General features: G+C 39.6%; 5 protein-coding genes across 5 annotated transcripts; all 5 read left to right on the top strand.

The window, feature by feature from the left end:
• The first annotated feature begins 39 nt into the window (after positions 1-39).
• On the top strand, positions 40-1,746 carry LOC145702227 (uncharacterized). The gene is made up of 3 exons (XM_081779443.1): positions 40-580; positions 909-1,303; positions 1,409-1,746. Exons 1-3 carry the CDS (start codon positions 49-51, stop codon positions 1,730-1,732), a joined length of 1,251 nt encoding a protein of 416 aa, XP_081635569.1. The 5' UTR covers positions 40-48; the 3' UTR covers positions 1,733-1,746.
• Positions 1,747-1,784: 38 nt separating this feature from the next.
• LOC145702229 (bifunctional heparan sulfate N-deacetylase/N-sulfotransferase 2-like) lies at positions 1,785-5,225 on the top strand. The gene is made up of 10 exons (XM_081779445.1): positions 1,785-2,050; positions 2,100-2,193; positions 2,264-2,380; positions 2,428-2,715; positions 2,760-3,087; positions 3,131-3,225; positions 3,269-3,461; positions 3,634-4,457; positions 4,607-4,852; positions 4,901-5,225. The coding sequence occupies exons 1-10, from the start codon at positions 1,827-1,829 to the stop codon at positions 5,027-5,029; spliced, it is 2,538 nt and encodes an 845-aa protein (XP_081635571.1). The 5' UTR covers positions 1,785-1,826; the 3' UTR covers positions 5,030-5,225.
• Positions 5,226-5,237: 12 nt separating this feature from the next.
• On the top strand, positions 5,238-6,321 carry LOC145702228 (ER membrane protein complex subunit 3-like). The gene is made up of 5 exons (XM_081779444.1): positions 5,238-5,358; positions 5,403-5,512; positions 5,553-5,759; positions 5,802-5,965; positions 6,009-6,321. Exons 1-5 carry the CDS (start codon positions 5,296-5,298, stop codon positions 6,200-6,202), a joined length of 738 nt encoding a protein of 245 aa, XP_081635570.1. The 5' UTR covers positions 5,238-5,295; the 3' UTR covers positions 6,203-6,321.
• A 3,148-nt stretch (positions 6,322-9,469) lies between these two features.
• On the top strand, positions 9,470-9,885 carry LOC145702767 (uncharacterized). The gene has a single exon (XM_081780034.1). The coding sequence runs from the start codon at positions 9,515-9,517 to the stop codon at positions 9,848-9,850; it is 336 nt and encodes a 111-aa protein (XP_081636160.1). The 5' UTR covers positions 9,470-9,514; the 3' UTR covers positions 9,851-9,885.
• Positions 9,886-11,536: 1,651 nt separating this feature from the next.
• On the top strand, positions 11,537-12,344 carry LOC145701655 (uncharacterized). The gene is made up of 3 exons (XM_081778869.1): positions 11,537-11,701; positions 11,749-12,032; positions 12,077-12,344. The coding sequence occupies exons 1-3, from the start codon at positions 11,543-11,545 to the stop codon at positions 12,342-12,344; spliced, it is 711 nt and encodes a 236-aa protein (XP_081634995.1). The 5' UTR covers positions 11,537-11,542.
• Positions 12,345-12,868: the final 524 nt, after the last annotated feature.

Below are 12,868 nucleotides of genomic sequence, written 5' to 3'. Positions count from 1 at the left end.
AAAATGTATAAAATAATCATATAATAAATAAAATCCATCAGATAATAAATGAATCGGCTCTTGAGGATAAGAAAAATCGCTCGTGCTAGAATTGGGCCTCAAATTTCCTCGCGGTCGTTTTTGAACAACCCTGAAGTCGATGAAGAGGGGAAAAGATTGAAGAAAAAGCTGAAGCAAGAAGAAAATTTGTACAAAATCCTGGATGTTCCGCGATTCGCAACGTCAGAAGAAATCAAGAGGCAATACCGCCATCTTGTTAAAATCCACCATCCAGACAGAGGAGGAGATGAAGAACTGTTCTTGAAGATCAATGAAGCTTACAAGATTCTTAACGATCCGGAGAAGCGAAAAGAATATAATTTGAAGAAACGCGATAAGGAGGAAAAACGCATCTTTGTTGATTCGAAGTCGAAAGAGGAGCTCAGACACATGAAATTATCGGAGATAATGGATAAGACGCAGTTATCGTATAGACACAGAAGCTTCGAGGGCTTCAACTTGATTCTCGGCTTGGCAATGCCGAAACCAGCGGCGCCGCTTTTCGCCAAAATGGTGCCGCTGATTTGCTTCGCCGATTTAGGTAAAGGAGAATTTTAAGATCTCTTCTGATAAACCCTTGGGAACTTTAATTCTTGAAAAAAATACACTTGTAGGTGATAATTTATGCGAGAAACGATTCTCTTGAGGAATAATCTTTGAAGGAATTATGCTTGAGTAGCTCTAATTCGCATGTATAATTATTCAGAATTTAAAAAATTAAATCGTAAACGCGTTTTTATTACATTCTTCTTTCAGAATTAATCTTCAAAAAGGTTATAATTGTAGACTCTTCATCTTTTAATCATTAATAACAATAATAAAGTTACACAAACATGTGAACTTTTCACATTCTCATACGTATTTTTAAGCCTTACTATATTCCTATATGAGCGGCAATTTCGACCTGATAATCGACGATTTCTCAACATATCTTGCTTCGTCTCCAAGTGGTGCAGAAGGCCACACTCTTCGGTATTCCTTCTTTACTCTTGTAAATACTGCCGCAATTATTGGAACGACGTTCTGGGCTGGCTGCCATCACTATTTTGTCAAAATGCTTCAGCACTTGAGCTACCCGACTTTCATGTGCTACTCGATCAGCTATAACGAGGAGAAGGATGAAATGGTAATGATTCTAGCGGATAGCGACAAATGGAAAATGTGGGCGCCAAGAAGATTGTTTGTCACGGTCAAAGAAGCGTCCAAAATTGACTTTGAACCGGGACTTGACAATGTCGATCAGGGAATTGGAGGTAGAATAAAGGTAACTCCTTTGTCCAGTGGACAATGTCCACTACTGCTTAAAATTTTTGCAAGTCGAAAGTTTATGACCAGTTGCTCGTTTGCAGCCAATTAAATCGATTTTTAGTCGATCTCTTTTGATCTCCCCTGCGTGCACAAATTTGGCATTCAACAACTCAAAACTTCATTTTTTGAAAAAACGACGAAAGAAAACGCCTCCCGCGCTCGCCAAGCCGAACTGATCGTCGAACAGCTAAAGTCGAAGCATTTAGTCGTCCACATTCCTCACAACCTGGCGCTCAATAGAAGCGTTTCAATCCCAACAAATGTTCCTCTGTTTGATTATTTGGAGAAGAGAAACTTTGTGCGCAAAAGTTCTGTGTTTTATAGCTTTCTTGGGCACGAAAGATCGCATAGAAAAGCTGACGATCCTAACACTCAATTTTCATGAAAAATATGTATTTAAATATCCCAAAAATGATTCGTGTTCTATTTTTAGAATGGTAATCTATCATCAGGCGTAGTAATGAGAATTAAAAGAGAGAATGAACGCCATATTCCGCAAACTCCGTCGAGTAGCCACCCTCCGCCGCAGTCTCTTTATTCTGATATCCGTTAGCGTCCTCTTCTTAGTCCATCTCAATCAACAATTCTTCAACGAAAATAATGCGAGTTCACAAAACTACCCGTCGATTCAGCCGTATGCCCATTTATTGCGCCAATGTCCACAAGTGTTCAAAAGCTCAGAAAAATTAAAACGCAAAGTTCTGTAAGTTATCAATTATCAATTTTAAACTATCAACCGAGTGTTTTACTAGATTACTGTCGACGAACAGATCCAGATGCGACAAAATAAGGAGTTTTATCGAGACCGTGAAATTCGAGTTTATTCAAGTTTCCAAATTCGATGAGGTAAATTTCACGAAAATGATTTTAAAACTTTTCGTCTTTTAGATGTTAAAACTTTCGATTATAATTTCAGACGACTCTTTTCGAACACGATTTGCCCCAGTTTGCTTCCGTTATCTTCTGTTCCTTTCAAGATCATAATGAAATCTCCAAGTACGAATCATTCTATGCCGCTCTTCAATCCTATCAGGTACTTTTTCATTCTAATAATTACTCGGAAAAATATTCTCATTTTAGTTGAAACATTCCATCGGAAAGATTATCATCGCCAATAAAACCGACGAGCCCCTATCTTCAATTCCCCACGTGACCACCACCTTCTCTGAGGAAATCGGAGAAACGCCCTTTCTTCTCCATGATTCCAGCCTGCTGCGCATCACCAAGTCGCACAAAGATCATTTTCTTCTCACCTTTCATAAAGGAACTTTCCACATTGAAGTTGAAGAAGGAGTTTTGCATGAAAAAGTGACGCAGAAAATAACTGGTGATAAATGGAGTACCGGTGTCGCGCATATTTGCCAGAAGGTAAAACATTTCTACACGAACGAATAATCAATAATGAACCGTAGCAATCTGATCCTGAAACGATCATCTTCGGCATGGGAGCCGAGTTCTTCGTCAATCAAATGCTCCTCCTCGATAGCATCTATTACACGTCGAAGGGGATACTTCAGAAACCGCTGGAGAAGAATATCCAGATCGACATCGATGATATCTTTGTCGGGGAACCCGGAACGAGAATAGGTGTTTCCGACGTGGATGCTATGATCGCTTTTACGGACAAGTGGAAAGAACAAATTCCTGGTTTCCATTTCGTCGTCGGATTTTCGGGCAAATTTTTCAACAGAGGAAATGATACGGAAGACGCGGGAGATGCGTATATTCTTGAAAAACGAGGTAGAAAGACGAGCTTTTCAATTCAAAATCCATGGAATTTAAGATCATTTCCGCTGGTTCGGCCATATGTTCAGTCATATGAAATCGATCATGTTCGAAGACGACGATAGCTTATGCCGATACATGGCTGACAACAAGGTAATTTTTAACCCTTGTCCATCTTCTCTCATTTCTTTCAAAGAAATTCGGCGTCAAAAATCAACTTCCATTCGAAACTGGATATGCTGTCGCGCCTCATCATGCTGGCGTTTACCCTGTTCATGAACCGCTGTATCACTGCTGGAGAGAAGTCTGGGGAGTGAAGATAACTTCGACAGAGGAATATCCTCATCTGTACCCAGCTACCAAAAGAAGAGGTTTTCTTCATCAAGGAATGGGATTAACAAACGCATTATTTTATAACAAATGACTGTCATTTAATGACATAGGATCGTAGTCATCTTTTTACTCTATTTTTAACCTTTTTTAATTTTTCATGAAGACAGACAAATTTAACAATGATATATTTTACCTTGTTATCGTTTTTCTTTATCCCAAAAATAGGCCTCCAAGTCCTCCCTCGTCAAACCTGCCGCCTCTACACGCACACTCAGTACTACAAAAAGTTCCCCAACGGACCACAAACGCTCGAATCCTCCATCCATGGAGGCGAGCTTTTCTCGCAACTGCTCCTCAATGAAATGAACATCTTCATGACACACGTTCAAAACTACGGAGGGGATCGTCTGTCGCTTTATACTTTTGGAAATGCGTTCGAGTTCCTGTTCAAAATGACCAATCTGCGGCTTGTTCAATTGCCCACCCAGCAACTTGCTGACAAATATTTCAAAAACAACCCGAACGAGGCCGAAACGCCAACTTGGACAAACCCTTGTAATGACAAACGACACTTGGAAATTCTTCCCGAAGGGAGAAAAGACAAGTGCAAGAATCTTCCTGACTTCGTCATCGTTGGCCCTCAGAAAACTGGTACTACAGCGTTGATGAACTTCCTCAAGCATCATCCCACCGTTCTTTCTTCTTTTGATTCTCCAACGACTTACGAAGAACTTCAATTCTTCTCTAGCCAGAATTACAAAAACGGGCTCAATTGGTACTTAGATCTCTTTCCTGACAGACCAAAAGAAGAAAAAACGATGATCTTCGAAAAATCAGCCACATATTTCACTTCAAGCCCGACGATTCCAAGAATTAAAGCTCTCTTGCCAACGGTGAAGATAGTTTCGGTTCTTTTAGAGCCCGGTGCTCGCGCCTACAGCTGGTACTTTCACCAAAGAGCGCATAATATTCCCGCAGCGATGAAATACAGCTTCATGGAAGTTCTCAATGCGAAGGAAGGAGATGATTCGCAACTGTTAGATCTTCAAAATGTAAGAGAAAAAATCTTCTGAATTTGTGGGCTGATTCTCGTTATAAGGATCTTTGATTAGCTCAGGCTAAACATGCTGTTTTATTATTCGATCAGGCTCTTATTGGCTGAAAGTCCACATAACTTCCATTTCTAAAATGATGATTCTAGCGCTGCCTTGCCCCTGGTAACTACGCAAAGCACCTTTCAAAATGGATATCAGCTTTCGAATCAAATGTTGTAATTGTCGATGGCGACAAATTAAAAAGCGATCCCATCTCGGCGATGAACGACTTCCAGCATGATATAGGGACTCCTACTTTTGTAGATTACTCGAAGCTAATTGCGTTTGATGAACAAAAGGGGTTCTTCTGTCCTCTGGAGGGCGAAAAGACGCACTGCTTGGGTATATCAAAGGTAATCAAGCTCTTTTCAAGTTCTGTAAGAATTTTAACGCCGTTTGAGGGTCGGAAATATCCAGATATGCCAGAAGACTGTCGGAAAGCAATTGATGAGTTCTATGCGCCTCTGAATTTAAATCTGAAAGAATTGCTTACAAAACATGAGCTACCGTATCCCTCCTGGCTCAAGTAGAATCTTTGCCCTTGAATCCACAATTTAGAATATTATATTTTACTATTCCTTGATGCTGCTCGACTAACCCGCCCGCCGATACCTATAAAGTCTTATAAATATGTTCATACAAACTGTGCATTATTATAAATTCTGTATCATAGAAATACTAATTCCATTTCGAGTCAAAGTTGCTCCTACTGACCTATTCTCCAATACTCCTTGTAAATTATGAAACATTTGCGAATATCTATTTAGCCGAAGTTGTTCAAATTTTCTGATTTTAGATGATTCGAGATGCGATTACGCTCGATCCGCAGATCCGGTACTGGGTCATTGCACCAATTCTGGTAAAAATTCAGATAAATAACTCATTCTATAAAGATTCTTTTAGATCATCACCTTCTTATTCGGGCTGATCCGACATTACCTGATGATTATTTTGAAAAATGGTCCAAGCCAGGGATCTCTTGATTCTGTCAAAACCATGCAGACACTTCGAAGGTAAGAGAATCTCCTGAAACATCTGATAAATTGAATCTAGGTCCGCTCTTCTCCGGGAAAATGGCCACTTTTTACCAGCCAATTCCTTCGAAATCCGAAAACGTCATCTTATTGGCGAGCAGGGAGCTCTCACTATCGGCAAGGATACTGAAGGAGCTGTGAAAAATCCGATGCAGGACCCTTCTATGATGGGGGATCAACTCAAAGGCCAAATGACAAATATGCTCCCGATGATCGTCATTGGAGGGTAAGCCGTTCTTCGAAGATGCCTTTGATGAGCCATTTTTAGATGGGTTTCTTATGCCTTCTCTGGCTTCTTAGCTGCTCGTGTTCCTTTTCCATTGACGCTCAGATTCAAGCAACTGATGCAGCGAGGCATTGACTTGTCCTCCCTCGACGCTTCTTGGATTTCCTCAATGAGTTGGTACTTTATTGGTGCTTTTGGAATGAGAGGTGAGAGAGGCTTCAAACGCTTTTCTTTACTGTTTGCTCCAAGGTGTTTATGAGCTGGTTCTTGGTGAAGACAACCAGGCTGATCAAGCTCGAGCGATGCAACAACAAATGCCAGGTGGCGTCGGCGGACAAATTCAAGACGAACAAAAAGCCTTCAAAGCAGAATGGGAAGCGCTCAAAATCACCAACTACAAAAATGCCTTGGAGAATGTGGAGAAGATGCTCTTGCAAACATAGAGGAAAATAAAAATTATGAAAATAGGCCAATTTTAATAACTAACTGTATGAATAACGAAAACTTCTTCAATTCCTTCATTACTGTGTGTTTCGTAATAAAATATGAGTACTGATGTAGATCTAAAGTAGTATGAAGCTATGAGTATCTTCTCTTTTCTTTATCTGATGTTTTTGTCATTGGTTAATTATTTGATATAATCATACTTATCTCGATTATATAGATGTAACTTTTGAGTATTTTTTATTCAATATGTATACATGTGCATATTTAGGCTTACCGGACTAAATTTTGGCCTATTTTTCTAGCTTAATTTGGGGGTCATGTCACATATATTTAGAAAGCTCATGTCCTGAGCTTTCATTTGGGCACACAATCAAGGGGTCTGGGTCATGCCCCCAAGGCAATTTATTGGACCGGAAGTCCCAAAATAGGCACTTGAACTCTTTAATCGATTTTTCGATGTGTTTAGGAGCTCTAGAGCCTTGAGGAGTAATTGTGGTAGAGAGCTCAGACTCTGAGCTTTCTGTAGAGCCCATAAAATCTAGCTGCCCTCCGGTCTAGCGGCCTCTATTAGTCAAAGAAGATGATAATATGGGTATTATTCGACAGGAACCTGAAAGGAAATTGAAAAAAAAACCACCCGGTTCAACCGCGGTTCAATTTCTAAAGACTCACATATTGTTTATAGTTGTTTTATAAATATAACAAGTAAGTTAAGAATACGGAAATTCGACTCGAAACCTGAAGATTTCCAACTGAAGCACTAATTAGGTCAACTTCTAGGGCCACAAGAGGTCGCTAGACCCGAGGGCAGCTAGATTTTATGGGCTCTACAGAAAGCTCAGAGTCTGAGCTCTCTACCACAATTACTCCTCAAGGCTCTAGAGCTCCTAAACACATCGAAAAAATCGATTAAAGAGTTCAAGTGCCTATTTTGGAACATCAGGTCACATAAATTGCCTTGGGGGCATGACCTAGACCCCTTGATATTGTGCCCAAATGAAAACTTAGCTTGTGCACTTTCTAAAACTGTATCATAAGACCCCCCAACTCAGGTAGAAAAATCGGCAAAAATCAGTCCGGTAAGCCTATGCATATTATTCTTGTTGCTTATCTGATAAAAAAAATACAAGATCTTGCAGGAGAATCTCTAAAAACATGGCATCTTCAAGCATTATATATATTATTCACGTGAAACACAACTTGAGGAGGATTAAGAAGGCGCTAGATAGGAGAAGATGAGGTTTTAGAAGGGGCACGAGCCATAACCGAAGAAGTACTGAGCCGTGTCTTACTGGCGCCCTTTTGGTTGAAAGTAGAATCTACAAGAAGAACTTCCTATAAAGGCAAAGCATGGCCGACTTAGATAGCTCTTCGGTCGTTCAAGATATTGAAGCAGCATATGACTCGATTCAGAGAGGAAAAACATACCTTTCGTCTGATATCTCAAATGAAAGGACTACTGACTTTCAATTAAGCCACGGGATTTCATCAAGGACAATGCTAGTAGAGGGCGAAATAGGGGCCTTATAGGAGCTCGGTTTTTCTTATCGCATTTAACTTGCTGGTAAATCTTGCACAGGCAAAGTATTCCTACACTCTTCACACCTGTAACAGATCCGAATGAGTTAGCAACTGGAACTGCTCACATCAAAAATATGAGAGTCAGGATTCGACTTCTGAAAATCGCACTAGAAACTCCACTCTACATATCGTTTCTAAACGCAACCTTCGAAAATATTTTTGAGGATCGCTCAGCTGATTTTGAGCTTGGTTTGTGGTCGGGTTTCATCGCAAACAACTCTGGTTTAATTACGACTAGAAACAATGTTTGACGTAAATTTAGTAACATGGACAAGTCGTGACAATGAAAACCTAAATAACTGGACGTTTGGCGTAGCAATAAATGGTTTATTCTATAAATAACTATGAAACATAATCGATAATTTAATTTTAGTGACAAGGACTATCATCATTCTTTCCTTTTGTATCTTACCGTTTGAGATTGTCACAACTTTCTACGACCTGAATGTCTCGATTGCTCTTTTTCTAGGCGTTGGAATATCGAATATAATCGGTAAAGTAATAATCTGTCTATTGAAAATTTTGATTAAAGAATTAAAATTAATGATAATTTTAAAATGGCACCTTATCAAATGACATCATAATTTAACCTCTTTGTAATCGTATTTTTATCCACTTATATTTTTAGACGATCTTTTACTCAAAGAGGCAATTAAAGGGCTGAAAGAAGATTGCTCACTCACGAGACAAGTGACCTGCTCGAATGATCTTCATACAAGGACTGGGTAAAATTATATCCTGTTTAGAAAAAGCAAACTTAATAGTGATATAAGTTATCCCAGAAGGCAGCTACCATTTCTTGATAACTGGCACTGTTTCTCTCTTTCTTGGACTGTTCTTCTTTCTTATGAAGACTTACATTTAGATAATGAAAGCTTGTTATTTTATATTTCAGACTTGAAATCAAGGAAGAGCCTAGAACCCAAAACATGCTCGAAAAATTAGTATTTTTGCTAACTCTGTCTCTTGGAAGCCCCACATTGCAACCCCTGAATAACTCCTGCCCATATGTCTGCACTTTTGAGTACATGCCCGTTTGTGGAAGCGATGGAGTAACTTATGCCAATGCTTGCGATCTCAGAGGTCACAACTATTGCGAGGCGCTGAAAAACAAATCTGCGGACGTTCACCTCTTGCATGAAGGAAAGTGCGATAGCGAGAAAATCGAGCAAATGTGGAATTCACTCCGAAGAAATGATTATATTATTGTCGTGTTTCTTTGTATTCTCTCTTTACTTGTTATAGGACTTTTCAGGTTCAGGAATACAGTACCCCGACAAGTTCTTATAACAAGATAAGTCGGATTACGGTCAAGTAACAATCTATCTTCCTGTATAAAACCTGAATTGCGAGCGAAAAATGATCTTTCTCGCGAATAAGAAGTCTTCCTTTTTCGAAATTTCGATCCTGAAAACCTTCGGTATTATGATATGTGACTGTAATTATGTTGTTATCAGTCCGCTTTTACACCAGTTCTTACCAGTTTTAGCTGATGACGTCAATTAAAGTCCCCGCCCTTTTATCTGAAACTTCTTGAAGTGTCCTTGAATATATTCTCATCTCCTCGCGTACTTACCTCAAAGTTTCTGCAGTACAGTAAGCCTCACATTGGCAAACACTCGACGTCTTAAAGTCACTCGAAAACAAACAAACATCTCTTATAAAATCTGCTCGATCTCCATTTTCAGATCATATTTTCCGAGACACCAAAAAACCGAACTTCAAACATGAAACTTTTTGCCGCAATTTTCGCCCTTGCCGCCGCCAATCCTGCTTGCAGACGAGTCTGCCCGATGAGCTACGATCCCGTTTGCGGCTCTGACGGAAAGACCTACTCGAACAGCTGTGAGTTGGACATGCTTGCCGAATGCGCTGGTCTCCCGATCGAGAAATTCCACGATGGAGAGTGCGAAGCAGCTTGCAGTGCTTTGCCAGTTCCAATGATGTACATGCCTCACTGCGGATCTAACGGCGTTCAGTACAGCAACCGATACGAATATGAATCCCTCATTGAACACAACTGTATTCCCCACACTGTCACTGTTACAGACGGACCATGCTAGAGTTAAAAATACAGCCAAGAACAAAGTTCTACTCTTTTATTCTCTATCAGCAAGGCATAAAAGCGTCTTCACGCCACAAAATGATTATCAGTTCGAATTAGATGAGAGTTGGGAAGCCGGATTGATACTGTATCTGTAGATCTGCGCTCATGTATTTTCGGTCTTTGATCTCTTCTCTGGCGAGTTTCAATCGTTGGAGCTCCTGCTCCTCTTTCATCTTGTTCTGGCGAGCTAATTCGATCATTTCTTCATTCGCTTTTATTTTTGCTCAATTGTGGTTGAAGCTTTTCATATAAATTAAGATATTTTTCGACTGTCAATGTCTTGTAAGCTTTATATCCATCAAAATGTATAACAATTTCAGATCTTAGAAGTGAATAAACCATTCCTTCAGCGTCCTCAATCCTCTTGTCCAAATCAGCCAATGCTTCTTCCTCACTCTTCAGAATGCTTTTCTAATCATCATCATTTCAATCAAGAATATATCTCAGAAGTTACCCGGATTGTGCTCAGTTTCGTCTGAAAGCAACATTTCTCTTCCTTGAATTCGTCGAAAGTCATGATCTTCTCACACTTTCCAGCAGGGCAGACAAAGCAGCGATCTTCTTCGTCGAACATTCGGAAAGATCGGTAATGACAATCGTCGCAGAAGTATTGAGCGTAGAGTTTCCCATCTTGCTGGAGGATAGATTTCTCGGCGGAAATCGACGAACATTCGCAGTACTTCCATGTTCGACGGGAGAATTCGAAGGTCTTCATGCTTTCAGAGGGTTAGGTTTGATACACTTGCTATAGCAAATTCGATCATTTCTTCATTCGCTTTTATTTTTGCTGAATTGTGGTTGAAGCTTTTCAAATAAATTAAGATATTTTACGACTGTCAATGTCTAACAAGAAGTTAAATAAGTGAATAAACCATTCCTTCAGCGTCCAAAATATATATTTTGGCTCTTTACATTTAACAGGGTAGTCCATACGGCACAAACGCTCACAATTTTTACACTTTTGTCTAAATTGGATTTAATTTGTCCTAATCGGAAACAATTTGAAAAGAGAAAAAATAAATTTATCGCATAAATATGGGTCTTATGGTTTTTTTGAGTCTAAAATAAAAGATGAAATATTGAATAGATAAAAATTATGAAATTCAAAAAAGCGAATAACCTAACCCTTTGCTTGGAACAAGAAAATCTGCCGATATCGAAGGAATTTCCGTCGGGGACTTGGATTGTTGCTTCCCCATTTCTCTTTTTTTTTTGCCTTTTCGTGTTATCCTAATGATGTGAACGAGCGAAAATGGTCGAATGAGGATAGACCAAACGTGCAAAATGTTATCATCTTACGAATAGGCGCCGAATCTTCATGAGTAGGCCACAGTGATCGTTTTGTTTCCTGTAACCAGCGGAGTTATTTCGATATCAACTTGATACTGGTTCAATCTTTGTTATTCTGTGAGCTTTTGAGAATATTTTGGAAGTTCATGGCCATGAAAAACGTAATTTTACGCAGAAATTGCGAAAACAGATTCCAAGCGCTTGCGCTAGAAATATCCTTTGGCCTTTTTCTGATTTCTCGCCTTTTCCACGACATTGATATTAGATAAAGACCCACATAAATGACTAGGCTAACCTTTTTGCTAATCTTTATAAAGCTGCGCATTTTTGGCGAAACAGTTTTATGAAAAAAGCGAAAATGAAACTCCTTTTTGTTTTCCAGGTTTCTTTTTGCTTCGCTAGAATTGAGAAAAGACGAGAAAGAGCAGCGGATAATGACGCGATTGATGATGTTTTGGATGCAGTTGATAGGCTGAATTCATGGACAAATCTTTATGCTGTGAAATATGCAAAGCAGGTACTTTGGGAGGCGATAGAGAATATTCAGTACTAATTTTGCAAAAGGAAAATTTGCGAAAAATGAGCGAAAAGCTGAGAAAACAAATGGTCGGCAAGATGCAGCAGTGCAGAGAACACCCAAAACCCAAGGAACAGAAACGCCGAATGGAATCGATTGACGTTGGGGTGATGGAAAAGTTGATATCTCCGGAACTCGCGGAAAATGTTCGATCTTCCTTTGGTCCGCAGAATCCCCTAGAAGAACTGGCAGGAGTCAATAAATCGCTTACGAAGTTGATCAAAAAGCAGCTTTCCCAGTGTAAACGATTCAAGCATTTCATTCGCCTTCGGTAAGAATCAGAAAAAAAGACTATTTTAGTTGATAAAATTCTAGTGATACGACGATGAAGCAGTTTTCCCGAGCTTTCTTGCGTCTTCAGAAGAACCAAAAAGAACGGCTGATGGAGATCAGCGGGCGAATGCAACAGGACGAATATTACCTCGAAGAAAGTGCTTTTCAGGAAGACGCGATTTTAGCTGAGGACGATCTGGACAAGCTTGAATTTGACTACGCTGATTACGGTCTTCCTGGAGACACGGATTTTTCGGAAGGTGCGATTCCTGATTCCGCTAGAAGTCTAAAAGTTGAAGGAATCGTTTAATATATTAAGTTTTTTGAACATTATAATGTGCGATTTCGAGGAATTTGTCGATAATAATGAAAGTTGTGTGACGTGCTGAATGTCGTTCATTAAAACTATACAACATCTAAAAGATTTATTAACTTTTATGGTTTCTATACGAGAACGAAATACAAGAGCCTCTATTTCAAATCGAAGTTCCTCGTCGAGTTCCACCCGCGAACATCTCCGCCCGATCAGGAAAATCAAGCTCCAAAGAAGAAAAAATCTAGTGGAGTTGACCAAGAACTTCTTGTTTCAACAACTCCAGCAGCTGTTGTGATTCGCTCAACTACCCAACGGTAAACCTCTTCGATTTTCTCCTCATTTATTTCTAGCCATGGTACGAAACGATACGTAGAGCGGCAGAGAAGAGTTCTTTCAAATGAGCGAAGAGGGAAGAAGGAAAACACTGACAAATGAATATTCAGAAAACTTTCACTTTTGAAAGCTTGAGAAATCCTGCTCTGTACTTTCCAATCCTCGATGTTTTACTGTTTTGCTTC

This window comes from Oikopleura dioica, chromosome PAR (assembly GCF_907165135.1).
Source record: "Oikopleura dioica chromosome PAR, OKI2018_I68_1.0, whole genome shotgun sequence".
Taxonomy (NCBI): Eukaryota; Metazoa; Chordata; class Appendicularia; order Copelata; family Oikopleuridae; genus Oikopleura; species Oikopleura dioica.
This window is presented reverse-complemented; position numbering and strand designations above follow the sequence as displayed.